The 22,324-nt window shown below is 44.0% G+C and overlaps 1 protein-coding gene and 2 long non-coding RNA genes across 5 annotated transcripts; 2 read left to right on the top strand and 1 right to left on the bottom strand.

Moving 5' to 3' along the window:
* Window positions 1-4,672: 4,672 nt before the first annotated feature.
* On the top strand, window positions 4,673-8,052 carry LOC309693076 (uncharacterized protein; the record flags this gene model as incomplete). Its single annotated transcript, XM_082512052.1, has 2 exons — window positions 4,673-6,395; window positions 6,881-8,052. 2 exons carry the CDS (start codon window positions 4,673-4,675, stop codon window positions 8,050-8,052), a joined length of 2,895 nt encoding a protein of 964 aa, XP_082368178.1.
* A 2,914-nt stretch (window positions 8,053-10,966) lies between these two features.
* Window positions 10,967-15,533, bottom strand: LOC309692461. 2 transcript variants are annotated; one of them, XR_014272319.1, is made up of 5 exons: window positions 15,331-15,533; window positions 15,212-15,245; window positions 14,846-14,925; window positions 14,299-14,406; window positions 10,967-12,301 (listed from the first exon to the last, which is right to left on the bottom strand). It is a non-coding gene; the product is annotated as an uncharacterized lncRNA (long non-coding RNA). The 2 variants fall into 2 exon arrangements; XR_014272320.1 differs by having other exon boundaries at window positions 15,212-15,526.
* Window positions 15,534-16,066: 533 nt separating this feature from the next.
* LOC309692460 lies at window positions 16,067-18,985 on the top strand. 2 transcript variants are annotated; one of them, XR_014272317.1, is made up of 6 exons: window positions 16,067-16,337; window positions 16,825-16,991; window positions 17,450-17,582; window positions 17,998-18,172; window positions 18,317-18,483; window positions 18,633-18,985. It is a non-coding gene; the product is annotated as an uncharacterized lncRNA (long non-coding RNA). The 2 variants fall into 2 exon arrangements; XR_014272318.1 differs by having other exon boundaries at window positions 16,069-16,337; window positions 17,450-17,595.
* Window positions 18,986-22,324: the final 3,339 nt, after the last annotated feature.

The following is a 22,324-nucleotide window of genomic DNA, read 5'->3' as shown; positions in this document are numbered from 1 at the left end:
CAGCCTTCATTTATATCTGAAATATGCTCCCCTCTGACATCCACAACAGCCGTTCTCCCTTTCAAAAAGCAGCTGAAATGTCAGTTATTCAATAAAGTAGTTGCATGTTTAATCATCTGGGAATTTACCCAGATTTATTTATTTATTTATTTAGAGAGAGATCTTGAGGAGGACTGGTTAGTGACAGTTAGTAAACCAGAAAGTTAGTGGGAAGTGAGGGTAGCTATGAAGAGGATGTAAACCAAGAAGGCAGATGGTCTACATAATATATATGTGAAGGTATGGAGACGCCTGTGTGAGAGAGGGCAGTGTAGAATCTGGACCTCACAAGGGTGATGTACAGAGATGTACTAAGTACAGAGGGATAAAGCTGATGGGTCATACCATGAAGGAGTATGAGCACCTGTATGGCTTCAGGAGTTCCAGTGTGATCTGGATCTAGTGAAAACATATATTATGTACCAAGAGAGGATCTGTGGTACTGCATAAGGGAGTCTGGAGTGGTTGTGAGGTGAGCTGATATAAGGCTGTTACCGGACCTACATGAGGACAGCCAGACAATCAGTGGTGAAGTGTGCAGCAAGAGTGATGGGTCCGAGATAGGGTGAGATTACATAAGTGATCTGTTCCGAGTCCCTTCTTGTCTGAAATGATGGACAGGTTATGCCAATGTTCCCTCTAAGCTGTAGTGATGGGATTTCCGGCTCTTTTTAGAGCTCTTTCGGCTCGGCTCACTAAAAAGAGCCGGCTCTTTCGGCTCTAAACCGAAAGAGCCGGCTTTTCAGGTTGTTTTGTTGCTTTAATTAATTTATTATTAACAATAATATAAAATTATGCACAAAAAGAATTACTAATGTAAAGAAAAGGTGGTTTTATTTATATATGTTTATATGCGCTGGCTCCTAGAGACAAAACACGTACAAACTCCAAAGCACATTTCTAGCGTTAACTGAACTTCCAAAACAGAGCTACCGAGATCACTTAAATTACACAATTGAAAGCATATGTGTATTGTTTGTGTATTTATACACAAGCACTCACATAGTTTCAAATAATTTAAAAAAATGTTCATTTACCTGTTACTACTACACACCAAATCCAGTCGTTGGTACTTCCTGGCTTGTGTAGCCACTAGGTAACAAAACCTCAACACTGCGCCTAGCATCCTGGAGCACTTCTGGGGTTTTGTACATGCTTCAGAGTTTGTACGTGCTTCGGGATTTGTACGTCCTTTGGAGTTTTTATGTGTTTTGGAGTTTTTATGTGTTTTGGAGTTCATACGTGCCACCGTAAATATACTTTTATTTATTCACTCCACATAAAATGTAATAAATAAATAATATAATACAAAAGCCAACTATTCACATTTCGACTTTTAACTATTTAAATTTTCAGCTTTTTCCTTTTAAATAAATTTAAAAGTGAAAAAAAAAACACTGCAAAACACAACACAATTAAATATAAATTAAAATATGAAAACAAAAAGAAGATGCACATTCTCTGTCATATAGGCCTGCATGAATAAACTTTCTGAATCTTTTATCATCTGCAACTGAAAATAGTTGTGGATGATTACTATTCCTTTGTAATGTGACGTTGTTGTCCCTGGCTCTCTTTCCCTCCCGCTCTGTTCCTGTGCTACTGCCAGTGTAACCTCCCCCCTCTTCCCAACGCAAAGCACAAGGCTTGCATGCAGAGTGAAGCGGAAAAAAGTGCGAGAGAGAGAGAGGGTGAGAGAAAGAAAAAAGAAAACCCACGGCTCGCGATAAAGAGCCGGCTCGCGTCGTTCACGTCAAAGATCCGGCTCTAAGAGCCGTTTTGTTTGCAACCGACACATCACTACTAAGCTGCGCACATGTGCAATTGCGCACTGCTGGCACAGTCTCTGCACACAGAAAATCTGTGTTGTGCACAAAAAAAAATCTAACCTGAATTGAAATTAAAATGAATACTTTAACAATACTGTTTTGCAGTGTTAGTCGGTAAGTGACTGGCTGCTCCCATATGGGATTAGAATGATGCCACCTTATCCCATAGTCCAGCCAATAATGCGATTGACATCCGTATATACACAGCTAATCAACGTCGTTGACAGGCTATGACAGCAGCTAGCAAAGCGGCGTGGCTGATGTGGAGTGAAGCCACATTAATGACAACGTGTACAACCATTGGAGATGTGAGCAGGACAGACGGAACAATTGACGGAAAAAGTGTGGACTTTATAACAATTTTTAAATTGTGTTGATAGGCCACGTAAAACCAGAGTTATGATAAAAATATATTCAATGTTTGGTTTACTTCCTGAATACTATCGTTGTTTATATTTACTGCGGGAAGAAACTGTGTTTTATAAGGAAAACACGCGAAAGCACTCTCCACCTGTGAGCAAAAACAAAACCAAAACAACCCCACCCTTTCCTATTGGTGGAAAAATGTATCATGTCGACCAATCAAAAATGATATGGCAACATGGCATTTAGTTGTTTGGGAAGGGGGAAGTTTTAGGAGTGACGGCGGTGTTTTGAGATGTGAGGGATTTGCGACGTTTAGCGTAAATCTTGTGTAGTTAGTGTGTAGTGTAGTCAATAGTGTTGTTGTGTGTGTCAGAACAATGAGGCGACTGCTGAATGTTACAGGTGTTACAGGCAGTAGTGGTTTTAGATACTGGCGACATGGCATCGTGGTGGGGGGCGGCATCATGGGCATTGGGGGGAAAAAAATGCTCGTACTCATGCTGCCCCGACGTCAGCCAGCGCATATTGGGAATGGCATAGGCACTGATTGGTTTTCTATCGCCCATTTGCTGGGAGTAAGAGAGCCCTTCGTTTGTGAGGTGCGCCTGCTGCTTGCAGCGCAGAGAGGAGAGGGCGGGGCGGCGGGGGATTCTCTGAACGGCTGGAGCAGCATCTAATAACCAACTCGCAAAATAAAACAAAATAAAAACAAACCAACAAACACGAAAACACTAGACTTATAATTTGCACCGATGTTTTTTCGAAATTCTATACACAAAAAGTGAGCGCGAGAGCCCTCGGTGCGCCTGCTCGCTGCTGAAGTCAAAGTAAACTTTATCTCCGCTATATACAGTCCAGTATATAGAGAGATGAGACGACGAGGCTCCAGTTACAGCAGTGCAAGTAAACAAACAATATATATAAGAAGAGTAAGAAAATAAATATACACTTTAGGACCAGGGGTAAAGGGATCAATAACAATTTAAAATTTATAATTTACAGTTTGATGATTTAAAGTCTCACACACAGGGGAGGGGGCGGCTGCTTCCAAATAGAGCACATTTCATTCTAATGATGTAAATCCAAGCCCATCATGTATTCATGATTTGAATCCTGGGTTGTGTGAAATCTCAGAAATACACCTTAGACAAAGTGAATCTGTGAACTAAGGTGTAGGTCTGTTAGATTATGTTGTGGTGATACTCGGGTTGAGGAATGGGTGTTCATACTGGATTGCAAAATTAAAACCAATGGAAGATGGACAAGAAAAGTTCAAAGGCATCAGGTGCTCAGTTTAGACAAAAGAGAAAAGAAGAGGAGAAGAAACGAGCAAAAGATACAGGTAAGCAGATGTGTCATTGGATAATGGCAGGTCATCCTGAAACAATCTGAGTCAGAATCAGAATACTTTATTAATCTCTAAGGAAATAATGTGCGTTACAGTTGCTCCAAGAAGAAATGGTAAAAATAGCAACAGTAACAGACTAAACTCCAAACAATATATTAAGTTACAGATTTTAATATTAATTAGTCATTGTCAATTGTTGGTTTGTCCTCATTGTCCTCATTGTATGACGAATTATGATGGCTGTTTGGTAGCCGTTTGCATACTATGCATACTCTCTGTGTGTGTGTACAACAGTTTTATGTTAATGTACAATCCTTAATATGTTTTGTGTGTGTGTGTGTGGGGGGGGGGGGGGAGCACAGGGAGTGTTCGCCCAGGGCGCTAAACTGTCACGGTCCGCTGTGACGGACCGAGTGGAGAATGTGTGTAATGGACCCAGGTGCGTACACAAGTGAGCAGACGGGAGTGAGCTTTAACCCTGATGCACCCGCCAGGGGGAGAGCGGCGGGGTCGGGGGATGCGGGTCCCCCACGGAGGGAGGGAGGGAGGGAGGGAGGAGGTTGGGGTCGCGAGATCCCCCCGATGGGATGGGGATGGGGATGGGATGGCGGGCTCGGGGGATGCGGGTCCCCCGCCGAGGGAGGGAGGGAGGGAGGGAGGAGGTTGGGGTCGCGAGATCCCCCCCGATGGGATGGGGATGGGATGGGATGGCGGGCTCGGGGGATGCGGGTCCCCCACGGAGGGAGGGAGGGAGGGAGGGAGGAGGTTGGGGTCGCGAGATCCCCCCCCGATGGGATGGGGATGGGATGGGATGGGATGGCGGGCTCGGGGGATGCGGGTCCCCCGCCGAGGGAGGGAGGGAGGGAGGGAGGAGGTTGGGGTCGCGAGATCCCCCCCCCCCCCCCCCGATGGGATGGGGATGGGATGGGATGGGGATTGGATGGGATGTGATTGGAGAGAGAGAGAGAGAGAGAGAGAGAGAGAGAGAGAGAGAGAGAGAGAGAGAGAGAGATATAAAGTCTTGTAAAAAGGTGGTCGAGAAACACCCCGGCGAAAGCAGAAGAAGACGAAGAAGAAGAAGAAGAAGATAATGTCACGCACTAGACCGTGGGAGCCAAAGAGCACTAAGGTCGGTACAGGCGGATCGCAATCGCCAGCGGTGTCCTCCTCCTCCTCCTCCTCCTCCTCCTCCTCCCGCTCACCATCACCGTCGCCATCGCCATCGCATTTGGCGTACGCTGCGTGGTCGGCTCCGGTGGCTCCGTTGTTGCGACCGGCCACGTTTCGCTATCGAGGGCTAGGGGTCGAGGAAGACCAAGAGCAGCGGCAGCAGCGGCAGCAGCAGCAGCAGCAGCAGCAGCAGCAGCAGCAGCAGCAGCAGCTACAGGAGAACTTGGAGGAGGACGAGAGCAAGGAAGAGGAGCAAGAGGCCGAGGGGGACGACAACGACGACCCGACGGCCCGAACGCTCGCAGACGACGAGGAGGAGGAGAGCCACTCGGAGGATCAGGAGGACGAAAACGATGGGGTGGGTAGTTGCGAGGAAGACGATCGCGGTTACGAAATGGCGTCGCAACTCTGCCAGGACGGCGGCTCGCAAGGCGAGTCGAACCGCCGAGAGGGAGAGGAAGAAGAAGCAGGCGCCGACCCACCGGGGCGGGGGACTCGGGAGATTTGGCAAGAGGACGACGCCGGCCGCGCTGCAGGTGGCGTTCATGATCCTGGGCGCGATCGCGGCCGCGGCGCTGTCGGTGAAACTCGCGACGCTGATGTAGCCGACGATTACGACTACGACGATGACGAAGAAGACAAAGACTATGAAGAAGAAGAAGAAGAAGAGGAAGAAGAAGAAGAAGAAGAAGAAGAAGAAGACGTCCTCGCCGATGATGATGATGATGATGATGAAGAAGAAGAAAAAGAAGAAGACAAAGACTATGAAGAAGAAGAAGAAGACATCCTCGCCAATGATGATGAAGAAGAAGACAAAGACAATGAAGAAGAAGAAGAAGAAGAAGAAGAAAAAGAAGACATCCTCGCCAATGATGATGAAGAAGAAGAAGAAGAAGAAAAAGAAGAAGAAGAAGAAGAAGAAGAAGACAAAGACAAAGACTATGAAGAAGAAAAAGAAGACATCCTCGCCAATGATGATGAAGAAGAAGAAGAAGACGTCCTCGCTGATGATTATAACGATGACGATGAAGAAGACAAAGACTATGAAGAAGAAGAAGAAGAAGAAGAAGAAGAAGAAGAAGAAGAAGAAGAAGAATTAGAATTAGAAGAAGAAGACGACGACCTCGACCCGCCGGGACGAGGCCCCACCGAAGAGGCCGTGGCGGCGGCGCGAGACGAGGCCTCCGCGTTCATGGCCTACTTTCCGCCGGAGATAGAGGACTCGGTGATCGCCATGACCAACCTGGAAGCGGGCAGGCGCAGGCCCGCCATCGACGGATGGAAGCCCATGGGCCGCGTCGAGTTCCGAGCCTACCTGGGGCTGCTCGTGCTCGCCGGCGTGTACAGGTCCCGGGGAGAGGCCTGCGAGAGCCTGTGGGACGCCGAGAGCGGCAGGTCCGTGTTCAGAGCCACGATGCCGCTCAAGACCTTTCGAGCCTACTCGAGCGCGCTGCGCTTCGACGACAGGGAGACCAGAAGGGCCGGGCGAGGCGAAGGCGAGGGCGAGGGCGAGGGCGGCGATAGCTGCTACGACAAACTGGCCCCCATCAGAGCCGTGTGGGACGAGTGGTGCGCGAGGTTGCCCGCCATGTACCGCCCGGGACCGGAGGTCACCGTCGACGAGAGACTGGTGCCGTTCAGAGGTACGTACGTACTATGTGGTGTGTGTGTGTGTGTGTGTGTGTGTGTGTGTGTGTGTGTGTGTGTGTGTGTGTGTGTGTGTGACTGGGAGGAGGAATAGGAGCGGGAATGACGAAAACGGGCTAGCTCGCTGCTCTGTTGCATACTCGTGTTGGGTTCCGCGTTTGTGGTGCTTTCGCATGACTCTTTATGTCTATGAAGCTATGAAGCTATGAAGTCTATGACTCTTTATGTCTTTATGTCTATGAAGCTATGAAGCTATGAAGTCTATGACTCTTTATGTCTTTGTATCTATGAAGCGCCTTGAGGCGACTTTTGTTGTGATTTGGCGCTATATAAATAAAATTGAATTGAATTGAATGTCTTCTCCTTGCGTTTCTGCCCCAATCTCCCCCCACACTTTCCCACATCTCTCTCTCTCTCTCTCTCTCTCTCTCTCTCTCTCTCTCTCTCTCTCTCTCTCTCTCTCTCTCCATCCATCCATCAGGACGGTGTCCGTTCAGACAGTACATGCCCAGCAAGCCGGCCAGGTACGGGATCAAGATATGGGTGGCGTGCGACGCGCGTTCCAGCTACGCGTGGAAGATGCAAGTCTACACCGGCAAGCCCGACAAGCGCGGCCCTCCCGAAAAGCACCTGGCCACTCGAGTGGTCGTGGACCTCACCGAGGGACTGACTCCGGGACGCAACGTCACGTGCGACAACTTTTTCACCTCGCGCGAGCTCGCCGATAGGCTCTATCGCGAGAGAGGCCACACCGTGCTGGGCACTCTGCGGTCGAACAGACCCGAGATCCCCAGAGAGCTGCGCTGCGTCAAGGGCAGGGCCGTGGGCTCCGTCGAATCCGTGGTACTCGGCGGCTCCGCGGGACGAGGGGGAGGAAGAGGAGGACGAGAAGGAGGAGGAGGAGGAGGAGGAGGAGGGCCCGACACGATCATCCTCTCCTACGTGGCCAAGAAGAACAAGAACGTGCTGCTCCTCACCACAGCTCCTCGTTATTACCACCATCGCTCCGGCCCCGAGCCCCGGCCTAGCCGCCGCATCAGCAACAGCAGCAGCGGCAACAGCAGCGGCGGCAGCAGCAACAGAAGCGGCGCGAAACCGCCCTTGGTGCTGCATTACAACCGCACCAAGGGAGGAGTGGACAACCTGGACAAGGTCGTGAGCACGTACAGCTGCAGGAGAAAGACCCGCAGGTGGCCCGTGGCCCTTTTCCACAACATGGTCGACGTGGCGGCCTACAACGCGTTCGTGCTGTGGAGGGAAATTCACCCCGACTGGATGCCGGGCAAGCTCAACAGACGACGGCTCTTCCTCGAGCGACTGGGCAAAGCGCTCGCGCGCCCCATGCTCGAAGCCAGGGCGGCTTTAGCGCGAGGACCGGGAGGAGGAGGAGGAGGAGGAGGCAGAGTCGCGGCCCGAGGCGCTACCGCCGAGGCAGCCTCTAACAACGCTACGCCACGCGACTCCTCTCCGGTCAAGAGGCGAAGGTGCCGCGTGTGTCCCAGGAGCAAAGACGTCAAGACCAAGATCCTGTGCCGCGAGTGCCGAGCGCACGTGTGTACAAACTGCGCCGTCACGTACTGTCCCAACTGCGCCGCTTCTTCTTCTTCTTCTTCTTCCCGCGATGCAGCTCCCCGGACGCCACCGACGCCGTGATAACACAAGCGCCCCAACGGTGGTCCCCTAGCGACCCACCCCCACCCCACCCTATCATCATCATCATCATCATCATCATCATCATCATCATCATCACACAATATATGCCCCCCGGGGGGTCCTAGTGACCCCAAACCCATCATCATCATCATCATCATCATCATCATCATCATCACATATGCCCCCCGGGGGGGTCCTAGTGACCCCAAACCTATCATCATCATCATCATCATCATCATCATCATCATCACATATGCCCCCCGGGGGGGGTCCTAGTGACCCCAAACCTATCATCATCATCATCATCATCATCATCATCACATATGCCCCCCGGGGGGTCCTAGTGACCCCAAACCTATCAATCATCATCATCATCATCATCATCACATATGCCCGAGGGGGTCGCTAGGACCCCCACCCTAATCATCATAAAACACACATATCCCCCCCCCCCAGGGGGTTACCAAGACCCCCCATCGCCACCAACACCATCATCAGGATCATCATCATCATCACACACACACACACACACACACACACACACACACACACACCATCATCATCATCATCATCACACACACACACACACACACACACACACACACACACACACACACACACACACACACACCTCGGGGGGTCACCACGACCCACGCCCCGAGAACAGGCGGGCGCACAAGGGTTAAGCGGAAACAAGCGCCTCGACGCCAAAGCTTTCCTCACGCTGTAAAAAAATATACAGCCACAGGGGGGCGTTTTAAAAACGCACCCCCCTGTCGTGGGCGGCCCTAATGGCATTACCCGGGCGGCCCTAATGGCATTACCCCAGGCAGAGATCCTCCTAGTTGAAATACCTGCGTTTTCACGCAGGCTCTATGGCGCGCGACCAGCAGAGGCCGCCTGGTACGCCGCATGGGAATAGCATTGTAGGTCGGAGAGAGAGAGAGAGAGAGAGAGAGAGAGAGAGAGAGAGAGAGAGAGAGAGAGAGAGAGAGAGAGAGAGAGAAATGCCGTGTTTGAGAAAAAAGTTGAGATAACTCACCTACAAATGCGCAAGGTTAAAGCAGTGAAACTTAACATACACCTGTTGTTAAATGATAAAGTTTATCCACTACTAACAAATAAACTTTCTGTTTCTTGTTCACGTTTAGACAATAAAGATGAGCTGAAGCTCAGCCACCGACTAAGCTTTTTTCATTTAAAGCCAAAATGCTCTGTATGGACATTAGACAGCTCATGTACAATTTGAAAGCCTCAGCCTTTTTACGCTTTCCTATTCCTAACTTTTCTACATCACTTTATTTTGGAAAAGCAGATGGCTGCCCTCCCTCGGCCTGGTTTTTGCTGGTGGAGGTTTCTTCCTGTTTAAAAAGGTTTCTTTCTTCCCACTGTCAATACCCACTGTTGCCAGGTATTCACTCATACAGGTGTTTGCTTGATTGTTGAGGGTTTGTCTTTATAGGGCTTTTACCTTACCATATAAAGCACCTTGAGGCAACTGTTGTGATTTGGTGCTATGTTGTCAGAATTGAATTTAAGTGAAAACTATTCGGTTCCAGACTTGAGTTATTGTTTAACAAAGTCAGAGTGCTGTCATTAACCTCTCTGTCTCCTCTCATTTAAATAAAAAATACAGAGGCCAAACTGTTGATACCAAACATACTAACTAATTGAAGAAGTCGTCTTTAAATTCCCTGAGAATACTAGACACTCCACACTCTAGGTCCACCCCTTCCACCAGTAGGCCTTTCGCCTCTTCACACAGTCAAACACTGGCTTTCAGACACATATACAAGAAAGAGGCAGGCGGAGAATGCTGCTACTTGTATTCTTTTTGAGCCATGTTGAAGATTTTCGTGACAAAAGTGGTAAAGTTGACGCCAGTTAAACAGCTGCCCTCCAAGGTAAATTTGATTCCGCCAACAGAAAGCCACAGAGTGTTTGTTTTCACCGAAGCACCTTGGCATGCAGCTGTCTGTTATTGAAATGTGCGTCTTTATGACACAGAAACCTTGCACGTGCTTTGGTTTCACTACCATGCAGAACTGCATGCGTGTGATTTGCGGGAATATAATAAGTGTAGTTATCGGTCAGGAATGAAATAAGGGTAATCCTCTTCAACAAAAGGATCTACTTGAAGTCATCCTCTAACAACAGGGTCTCTCAGTCCCTGTCGACCCCTTTCCTTTAGTGTAACCTGGATACCAGACTGCTGTTTGTCTAACACTGCTCCTTTCCCATCAGGTCCTTACAGTTCCCTTCTGCATACCAGTAGCCTGGCCTTCTTCAGGTTTATAGTACCTGTGTGCAAATCTGGAATACCTGACCACAGAGTTTCTGGTCATTCTTTATTCTTGAATTCAGATTTGCAGATACTGACCTGATTTTAGCAATAGAAAACTTACAAAAACACAAATTCTTCAAAAATAAAAATGTGCAAATTTGTGGGAGAAAATAACACAAAAATAATACAACTGAATACAACTTGTAGCTGGTACTAGTCGTGTTGAAGATGCAATGACTATTGTTCCTTATGTGTCTGTGGTTCAACGTGTATGTTATTCCGACACCTTTCTTTATGTGTGAAAGGGAGTTACTGATGGTTACTAAGTACTCATCAGCAGTTAAAATCCAGGATGAAAACTATGTGAGCATGCGCAATGATGAAAGAATAACAATGAGATGAGATTTACCTGTTGCTTTAGGTGGACCTGGACAGAGGCTATAGCCCAATTCAACCATGACTATAACTGATGACAATATTTCTTGTTCGGCTCTTGAGACCAAGCTAAAGATCTATTCTACAGCCTACAGCAAGAGGGATGTATGATGGTGAAGGGTCCTGTTGACTGTTGGGATTCCCTGGAGAGCCTGATTGGTGCTCTGTTGTCTGTCAAAGAATAATCAAATCAAATCAAATCAAATCACTTTTATTGTCACATCACATGTGCAGGCACACTGGCACAGCACATGCGAGTGAAATTCTTGTGTGCGAACCCCACAAGCAACAGAGATGTGCAAACACAACAACACAAACGAGCAAAATACAAGAATGGCCAACCTGAAACTAATAAATATACAGTGGGGCAAAAAAGTATTTAGTCAGCCACCGATTGTGCAAGTTCCCCCACTTAAAATCATGACAGAGGTCAGTAATTCGCACCAGAGGTACACTTCAACTGTGAGAGACAGAATGTGAAAAAAAAATCCATGAATCCACATGGTAGGATTTGTAAAGAATTTATTCGTAAATCAGGGTGGAAAATAAGTATTTGGTCACCTCAAACAAGGAAAATCTCTGGCTCTCACAGACCTGTAACGTCTTCTGTAAGAAGCTTTTCTGTCCCCCACTCGTTACCTGTATGAATGGCACCTGTTTGAACTCATCATCTGTATAAAAGACACCTGTCCACAGCCTCAAACAGTCAGACTCCAAACTCCGCCATGGCCAAGACCAAAGAGCTTGCTCTCGAGAAGAAGATCTGCATGGAGGAATGGGCCAAAATACCAGCTACTGTGTGTACAAACCTGGTAAAGACCTATAGTAAACGTTTGACCTCTGTTATTGCCAACAAAGGTTATGTTACAAAGTATTGAGTTGTATTTTTGTTATTGACCAAATACTTATTTTCCACCCTGATTTACGAATAAATTCTTTACAAATCCTACCATGTGGATTCATGGATTTTTTTTTTCACATTCTGTCTCTCACAGTTGAAGTGTACCTCTGGTGCGAATTACTGACCTCTGTCATCATTTTAAGTGGGGGAACTTGCACAATCGGTGGCTGACTAAATACTTTTTTGCCCCACTGTATGTACAATATATAATAGTGTATGCATTTCTGGATGTGTATACTAAATATTTTCCTGTGTGTGTGTGTGTGTGTGTATACACATTTTTACAAATTAAATAGTAAAAAATAGATAAATAAAAATAATAAAAAAAAAAATAATAATAATAATAAAATATATAGAATATACAGAGTTGAATATGTGCAAAACAAGTGGCATTTATATACAGTGTGGAGTGCATAATGTTGAAGTTCCAGTAGTGAAGCTGAGGTGTCTATGACGTGTTCAGCAGTCTGATGGCCTGGTGGAAGAAGCTGTCTCTCAGTCTGCTGTACGGGACCGGATGCTGCAGAACCTCCTTCCTGATGGAAGCAGTCTGAACAGTTTATGGCTGGGGTAACTGGAGTCCTTGATGATCCTCCCCGCTTTCCTCAGGCACCGCTTCCTGTAGATGTCTTGGAGGGAAGCGAAGGGAAGAATACACATAGTATGATTGATTGACTGAAGTGAGCACACCTCTTTTCACACATGCCTAAAAAGTCTGTGGTACGTGTGTACCTGGAATAACATCAGCCATGTTTAATTTTATGTATTTGGCTGACTCACTCACTGTATGTCTGTCTTATATCACAGCAGTATATTTATTTCTTATCAGTTTGAAAACCTCAAGCTAAACCAATGACAGTGAGAGGAGAGTTTTAATGCAAACAGGCTGCGATATTATGATACTGTATGTCTGTCTTACATATCACAGTGAACATCTGTTCACATCACACCCACATCTGTGGGTGAGATGATAAGCACGTGCAGCAGGTAGCTGTGCCCTGGATGTGCCATGTGCAACTAAACTGTTTCCCATGATCCCTCCTGCGAGCTGGCTGGAGGTACACCTGGTTCCAAGGTTGGTATGCCTGGCCAGGGCGCGCAAAACGGCTGCAGCGGCTATTTTTACACAGACACACTTCAAACGGACTCAGCCCGCCCCTCCAACACGAGCCTCTGCTTCACGCTGACCGTGTCTGAAGCCAGGCCCTGTCGATCTGCTGTCAACTGCCCCTGAGCAAATCAAAGCCTGAAACTGGTAGAATCTGGATTTTCTTTCTTCAAATTATCGTTCAACTGCTTTTTACTCTTTCTAAGATTTATCCTCCATCGGACTGAAGGAAAAACACATATTTTCTTTACTGCTGCATTCGCAGCAGCTGGTTGTTCTGACGCAGAGCAATTATTCAAGCATAATAACCCGGGACACAATAATATTTCACTTAGAGAGATTTCAGTATTTCTATCAACACCAAGCATAATGACATCAAATGCACGTCACTGGAAGGACTCAGTGTTGTAATGCATATAATATGGAGCCACTATCAGGGACAAACAGAGACTGCAGCGTGTTGTGCGCTCTGCTGAGAAGGTGATTGGCTGCAGACTCCCATCTCTGCAGGACCTGTACACCTCCAGGACACTGCGGCGTGCAGCCCGGATCTCAGCTGACCCTTCTCACCCTGGACACAGTCTGTTTGACCTGCTCCCCTCAGGCAGGAGGCTCCGGTCCATTCCCACCAGAACCTCTCGCCATAAGAACAGTTTCTTCCCCTCTGCTGTTGGACACATGAACAATTACCACATGATTGTCCCCGCCACTAACACATGACCCTACGCTGTGTCACTTCATCATTTCATGTTTGGCACTGATCACCACCTGCACTCATGTATATATCTTTCTACGTAGCACTCATAATTCTTATTCTCATGTATATATCTCATGTATATCTCATGCACATATCTTTCTTTCTACATAGCACTTTAATTCTTATTGTCTGCACTGAAGCACCGCAGCAATTTCCTAATGTTGTAAACCTCAACATCTGGCAATAAACCCATTCTGATTCTGATTCTGAGTCATTACCTTTGGGCAACAGTGCCCTCTTATCTATACTAGATACATACATACATACATATACACAGCCAGACTACATTATGCATCCCATAATTGACTGCGGTGGGATGTGTAATTTGTTTATTTTGGCGTAATGATCCCAGCTGTTATAATGATAATGAGAAAATGCTCTCCAAATATAATCACCCTAATGACAGGACATTATGTTTATGTCCTGTCATTAGGGTGATTAGGGATAACAGGACAGAATATGAACGAAGAACACATTGTCAGAATAACATATGTTCAATTTTAACCTCATTAAGTCATCTATATATTCAAGCCCTTTGTTTTCTGCATGCCATTGTTGGGTCGTCTTCTGCCCTATCTAGCCTGGTTCTATTATTTTGACCTTAGCCTTAGTTTTCGTCTTTGCCTGTTTTCCACAGTTATAGTTATAGGTCTTAGTACCTCTTAGTGTTTTGTTTCGTAGTGTTTTTGACAGTTTGCTTTGGTTTCTTGGTTTTCCCTGCCGTCATCTCAATAAAGGATCACTTTTCTGTTTAAACTTACTACTCCTCGTCATCATCTGCTTTGGGTCCTGTTTCCACATCGGGTGTGCACCCCGCCGTGACAGACAGCTTCATCTAGTTCCAAGGCCAGGTCTGTTGAGCTTCATTTCTTTCAATACAGAGGTGAGAGTTATGTTATGCTATGTTATATTTCCCACATTGTAAATCTGTAATGCAGTCAGCATGTCTCTCCAGTTGTAATAAATTTATGCCCTAATTGTGGATAAACTGCCATAATTGAGAAAATCTTGGGGGACGCTGCTTAAATGTGAAATAGATATACAAGCATGGGACAAAAATCCTGCTCCTTCCATCTAAAATCTATGTTTGTAACCGATTTAAAGAACTACAGTACGAAATTTTTTCACAATGTGCACTGTTAACCTTTGCTGTATTTTTCCACAGTAAAATACCACAAAATGCCCAGTAACTTACCTGAAAACATTTCTACAGTTAATTATTGCTTTGCATTATGGGTATATTAAGGTTATTTACAATTACTTACTGTATTTTTTTTAAAACAAAATTGCGATAGTAGTTATACCTACCGTTAACACATTAGCAGCTACTGTATTATGTGTGTTCGGCCCTCCCTGTACGTTCCAGTTTGGCAGATAGATAAACAGTTCTTCAAAAGGAGAGACATAAGAAAAACATATTAAAACATACATCTGGAACATAATATATTTCTCACATTACAAAATACAGACTGAAGACTTAGCAACTTGAACTATAGCTGGTATAACCAAGACAAATAAATGAAAACATGTTAACTCCAAATCCCGCTAGCTTGATGCTAACACACAATGAATTAGCATCGGCAATGCAGCTAACATGCCGGCTTCAAATATGAGAGTCAACAACCCATTTTACATCACATGCTTAACATGAACACAGAATATAATCGTACTTACAAGTGTAAACCCTGGTCAGCTTCTCTTTCCAGCGCTGTGTGAATAAAACTCTCTGGATGAGGATTTAAAAAAATATGTTTTAAACTCATGCTCTGTGAGAGCGGACGGAGAGGACTTACCACAGCGAAAGCTTTATTGCTCCTAACGATAGGCAGGGGGGTAGCCCGTTTACCAGTAGCAGACTTCCGCTGCGGATTTTCAAAATAAAAGTTCCAAAATAAACCCATGGTTGCGATCCCAAGTTTAACAGGAATTTAACAACAACAAAACCATATTCATTCTTTTACATCGTTACACAAGCATATATTTCTCATGCTCCAGTACAGCCAACTTCAGAGCTAATATTTTGTGTGCTGGTATCAACTTGGCCAGACAACACACACTGAATGCATGCTGGCCCCGCCTACCCACCTACCTCTACCAACCACCACTCCATATCCTGACTGACATGACCTGTGATCCAGTGATTGACAGGAGAGGAAAGGCCAACTTCGTTAACTCTTCACTCTTACGATATTCTCGAGAGGACAAAAGATTTTGCACCTGTTATTGTTGGACCTCTGTGTGGAAACTGCAAACGGGACATCATAAGGTAATTAATGCAAAGGACTCTCCTACCCTAACATATTCGTTTATTAATTCTTAAGAGCATGTATAGTTTGTGTGTGTGTGGGAGGGCTTAAAATCGGTGTTAGCTTGGTCGAAATAGCACATTAGCTGAATTATTCTGGAAAAAATAGGTTGTGTGTGTTTTTTTTTCTTTTCTTATTTGAATATATATTTAGATATATATTTTACACGGGGAGGGGCGAGGAACACAGGCGCAACGACAGTCTTTGTCTTTTTTTCCCCGCCGAGTGTGGTGCATTGTCCTCCTGCGCTTCTGTTCTATGACTGTCAAGTCAAACCGGGTGAAGAGCCCTGAGGGAAAACGTAAACGTGACAGACTGGAGGGCGGAACTAATCTTGTGTCTGGGTTTCTGTCGGGAAGAAAAAGAAAGGCGAACTGGGAAGCAATAGGAAGGTGCCACTTTCGGGAAAAGCCCAGTATAATTCCTTCAATAAGTTGTCGCCAACATGAATATTGTGTGGAACTGAAGTATCTACAAAGCCAGGGAGGCAGCCGGTAAGGGAATGGTTGCTGACTATGGTAAAAGACTTTGAAGTGAGTTGCTAAAGAATCGCGGCTGCCGCTAGCATGTAGCATTAGCACTGTGTCGTGAGTTGGTCGCCTGTTTACGAGCGGCACGCTCGTAAACATTGTTTATTGTTGGTCTGCATATGGAAGACTGTTAATGCTTGCATATGGTTAAGAGAAGCTGGTTATAAATACTATTGTTACTGCTCAAGTTCTAATGCAGATTGATTATTTAATTTAGCACTTTAATAGAAAGCAGTATTTCTCAAGGTGTATGTACAATTGTTAGTGAATTACGTAATTTGAGCATTTAAAAATACTCAAGCAAATATTGTACTACAAAGCTTATGCACTGCATTGATGTGTTTAAAAAAAAAGGAAAAAAAAGAAAATGTGTTTGGGATTGTTTACAATATTTGCAGATGTGTGATAACAAACATAATTTGTATTTGGGTTTTTTGGTTTGTATTTAAAGGGTTTTCACCTATGGCTGACTGTGGCCGAAAAGAAGATTAAAGAAAAGGAAAAACAAAAGATCTGCCTGGTCATTGAGTGAAACCCAGTTAAACACCTGTGGTAGATGCATCAATCCCTTTCAAGCGGGGAAGCTGCACAAACTTAGAGAGTTTGACTAAGCAGCAGGTAAAAATACACATTTAATGAGAATAAAGAAAGACAACTTCTTTTTTGGAAATTTAGAGACTGCTAAAACAATCTTATCCAGTTTTGAGCTTGCTCATGTAGGTTAGCCTGCTTTATTTAATTTTGTGTGAGCTGCAGTACACAACATTAAAAAGTTAATGTGACATTAGGTTGGTGGCGCGAGGAACTCCAACCTAAGTTTAATATTTATTAATTTTTTAAGTGGGAAGGGGAGTATGTTTTTTTTTCCTTTAATACAACGTCTTCCAGGGTCTTTTTCATAGGAAAACCATGTAACGTCTGTGTTAGGTTGGTCAAAAGAGCAATTAGTTGAATTATTCTCGAAAAGATGGGTTGTGTGTTTTTTTTCTTTTATTTACTTATGTAAATATATTTTTCAAGGGTTAAATAAATGCAACGTTAAATTAACAATTGTCTCTCTGTCTTTTCCCGCCCAGTGTGGTACATTGCTGTCCTCCTGCCCTTGCTGGCTGCGCTGACAGTGTGATGTAGCCTCAGTGTTTGTGTTTAAAGGCTTTTTCCACCAAGATGTCTGTTGAGAGAGAGATGACCTTACCCATCACACCAAGGGTAATAGCGCTCGGTAAATAAATAGTTTCCTCTTGTAATATTTTTGTAAAAAATCTATGTAATTATTGTGGTATTTGTACCCACAACAACTTACTTAACAGGGGTTTGTCTGTTTTATATTGTATAAAAATAGAATACACAGAGTTTGCTGCTGTTTCTCTTATTATACACAATGACCAACAGGAAAAAAAACAGCCTAACATTTCAGCACAGGCCAAAATGCCAAAACATTAGGCAGTTTTTTCCTGTAATTGATCATAATTTTCATGACATAATAAATAATAAGAGAAACAGCAGCAAACCGTGTGGATTCTATTTTTTTTTTACAGTGTGAGGCCTGCTATCCAGCATTCTTGTGGAAACCTTATTTGTAAGGGTGAGCACATTGTCTTATTGGACTCTTGTCTGTTTTTAGGGAATAATTTCATGTCTGCAAGCCGCTGGATGATCAGTTTGGAGGGCAAGGTATTTTATGAGCCTGAGCAGATGCATGACTTTACCAGCACCCTTGCTGTCTTCTTTGCGTCATACTACGTTTTCAACCTTGAGTATCAGGAGTCAGCGTCCATCACACTGGAGATGATACAGAGGTAAATACTTTACACCATTAAAGCTTACACCATTTAAGAATGAAATATATGTGATAGCTTGACTACAGTTGCAGAAACATATAGGTGATTGCTGTAATGTATGTTTTAATTTTGAAATTAAAGCAGCCCCTTTTCCGTTAAAAGGTTCTTTTGTGAGGATCAATCCAGACATGGGAACAAAATGCCCTGCAAAACTTGGTACAAGCTGCAAGACAGGTCGTGTCGTAAAGAGGAAGGTTACAAGCATCAGCCCTCAGATCACCACCTTCCTCCAGCGGCTCTCTGAGTTTGAATGGAGGACTTCCAACTAGGTAAGAATACAGAGATGATAATATCTTTTACATAGCTGATAATTATATACATACTGTACACTCCATACAACAGTATGAATGATCTCAGACAGATGTGAACAAGTGAATAACCTGAGCAAACATGAATATTGATGATGTGTCTTTGACAGGTGGTGATAAAGACTACGCTGAACCCGACCATCCTGGTAACGGAAATCTAAATCCCATGTCACATTCTATTTCCTGGGACCCACTGATAATTATTATATTTTGTAAATGATTTTTGTTTTACAATTGTAATAGTTTATTTAATGTTCATGCTGGTGGGTTTGTCCTGTTTTTAGTGGAATGAAAAACTGTTTTCCTTAAAAAAATCAGACACAGAAAGGTGAAGGACTGTGTAGTTTTCATGTACGCTTCTATTTATTTTGGTTATTGACATTGTTTTTATTCAGTTGAAAAATGTTTTTCTTGTTAAAAAATATCAACAAAAAATATCAACAATAAATGTTGGTTTAATTCACTATTCTGAGACTACTTTATTGAATTATATTGTTTTTTGTAAATCAGAATCAGAATACTTTATTGATCCCTGGGGGAAATTATTTTTTGTTACAGTGCTCCATTTTAAACCAACATTAAGACAAGACAGACAATACGCTAACTAAGAATAGTACAATATATACATATATATATATATATATATATATATATATATATATATATATACATAAGTCACTTATAAATAATGATTTGGAAAAGAAACATGTGTAGTTGTAGCAGCAAACAGTGTGTTAAGTGGATGCGTTGTACAGGGAGATGGCCACAGGCAGGAATGATTTCCTGTGTCGTTCAGTGGTGCTTTTCGGTAATCTCAGTCTCTCACTGAACGAGCTCCTGTGACTGACCAACATGTCATGGAGTGGGTGGGAGGTGTTATCCAACATTGTCTTTATCTTGGACAGCATCCGCCTCTCCGACACCACCTTGAGGGAGTCCAGCTCCATCCCCACAACATTGCTGGCCTTACGGATCAGTTTATTAAGTCTGTTGGCATCTGCGACCCTCAGCCTGCTCCCCCCAGCATGCAACAGCATAGAGGATCGCACTGGCCACCACAGACTCATAGAAAATCCTCAGCATTTTCTGGCAGTTGTTGAAGGACCTCAGTCGCCTCAAAAAATAGAGACGACTCTGGCCCTTCCTGTAAAGTGCTGTGGTGTTTTTAGCCCAGTCCAGTTTATTGTCAATGTGTACTCCAATGTATTTATAGTCCTCCACAATGTCAACACTGACCCCCTGGATTGAAACAGGGGTCAAGTGTTTCCTGGTCTTCCTGAAGTCCACGATCAGTTCCTTGGTCTTTGCCACGTTGAGCTGCAGATGATTCTGCTCACACCACGTGACAAAGGAGTCGACCACAGCCCGGTACTCTGTCTCATCATCCCTGCTGATGCATCCAACCACCGCAGAGTCATCAGAAAACTGAAGATGGCAGGTCTCTGTGCAGTGGCTGAAGTCTGTGGTGTAGAGGGTGAAGAGGAAGGGGGAGAGGACAGTCCCCTGTGGTGCCCCCTGTGTTGCTGATCACCTTGTCAGACACACACTGTGGGAGACGTACATATTGTTCTTAATGGATGGTCGTCAGAATTTACACCCTTTTATGGTCCTCGGGACCCAAAATGGTCCCCATCCAAAAGGTGATATAGCAATGGATTTTATGAATTTTTTTTTCATTTTTTTTCACATCAGATCTTTTAAACAACTTCAGACCTATCCACTGATATAAAGTTTTTCATAATTTTTTTAATAATTTTTAGGTTTTTATGGCTTTATTGTCATAAAAACCCCTGTTTTTTGGGGGGTAAAAAATCATAATATGCAATATTTTTAAAAAATGAGTTGCAAATGGAACTACTTGGCATGAGGTTATTAGAGCCTTGGATAGGTAAAAAAAGTCATAACAGAATTGATTTGGATACTTTATTATTTTTGGAGCAATAAGAGTTTTTCAAATTTACACCCTTTTATGGTCCTCGGGACCCAAAATGGTCCCCATCCAAAAGGTGATATAGCAATGGATTTTATGAATTTTTTTTCACTTTTTTTTCACATCAGATCTTTTAAACAACTTCAGACCTATCCACTGATATAAAGTTTTTCATAATTTTCTTTATATTTTTTTAGGTTTTTATGGCTTTATTGTCATAAAGACCCCTGTTTATTTTTTATTTATTTATTTATTTTTTTTGGGGGGGAAACCCGTAATATATATTATAAATATATTCTCAATCACATTCACACCACTCTCTTATATCAGTTCCACTACATCGAGACTATTTTATGGTGGTCAGCTGTTTTATTGTCATGTATTTTGCATAATAAGATAACCATGTCCTGCATTCAAAACCACTGAAAATGTCTATGGTGGTGCTGTACCTAATATTGTGCTCATTGGATCCAAAACATATTTTTCCTTTATTTTGAAGCCTGAGGCTTAGATCCATTTTCACGAGAAAAAAAATTATCACATGTCAGGATTACAGTATATCGAAAATATGTGATTATAATGGGAGTCAATGGGACCCAAAATGGTACGAGGACCACAGATGGTAACACTTATGTGAATCTCCTTTACTATACACAACACCATAGAGGGGATCAATGAATTTTAAAAATAATGCTAAAATGCACATCCTAGCCAAGTTTCATGCAACTAGTCTTTAAAATGACTGATATATTGAGAATCAAAAATCCAAGGGGACCCAAAAGGGTCCCTTTTTTGACTATGACCATCTGAGGGTTTTAAATGTTCTTATATCGAATATGAATGTTAATATTATTTCATATGCTGTAAAACACAATTACAGTCTAAACAAATTATACTGTACACAATTACAGTGTTATACCATAAACCACATTTGCAGTACAGTGATACTATAAAACTTAATCACGGTAAGTCTTTCTAACTGTAAACCACATTTACAGTAAAGCTGTTGTTATACTGTAATATATGTTTACAGTAAAGATACTGTAGATCAGTAATTCCAGTAACTTACTGGCAATAGTGTCATTCACCAGGCCCCCCCGTGTGGTTCTGGGATCTTTGCTCACCGTTCTCATGATCATTTTGACCCCACGGTCAAAAGACCATCAGTGGTCTTGTATGTCTTCCATTTTCTGATGATTGCTCCCACAGTTGATTTTTTTCACACCAAGCTGCTTGCCTATTGTAGATTCACTCTTCCCAGTCTGGTGTAGGTCTACAATACTTTTCCTGGTGTCCTTCGAAAGCTCTTTGGTCTTGGTCATGGCGGAGTTTGGAGTCGTCCCCGACCTGCAGTTTCAACCTTCCCGACCTGCAGTTCCAACCTTCCCGACCTGTAGTTCCAACGTTCCCGACCTGCAGTTCCAACCTTCCCGACCTGCAGTATGTTAGTTTCTATGTGCAATATTAGTTCTTGTCAATCCTTGTCACTACTGTATGTGTTGACATTGCAATCACCATTTGTCAAATAAAACAAAAGAAATACACAAAGGGGTTACCGCGTATCAGCTTGACTGTGTCATCGGCTATGTGTGAGTACGTGTGCTGTGTAATACCAAAACGTTCACAGACTCGGTTTATAGTACGTACAAGACAAACTTTATTTGGTTTCATGTACAGTCTGGGGTAGTAACAACAGATGTGATCTTTCCGTGACCAACAGTGTACAATTATGTTCGGGAGATCACATTGACAAAATGGAGACATTCACTCAAACACAACCACCGTTCTGACTCCAGGGCTCTCCTGATCGGTGCTAGTACCAACGTGCACCCACACAGGTCCGTTAAGGTGAACCATGCCTGTTGCCGTTAT

The sequence above is a fragment of the Aulonocara stuartgranti genome (genome assembly GCF_965226115.1).
Source record: "Aulonocara stuartgranti genome assembly, chromosome: 17".
Classification (NCBI taxonomy): domain Eukaryota; kingdom Metazoa; phylum Chordata; class Actinopteri; order Cichliformes; family Cichlidae; genus Aulonocara; species Aulonocara stuartgranti.
This window is presented reverse-complemented; position numbering and strand designations above follow the sequence as displayed.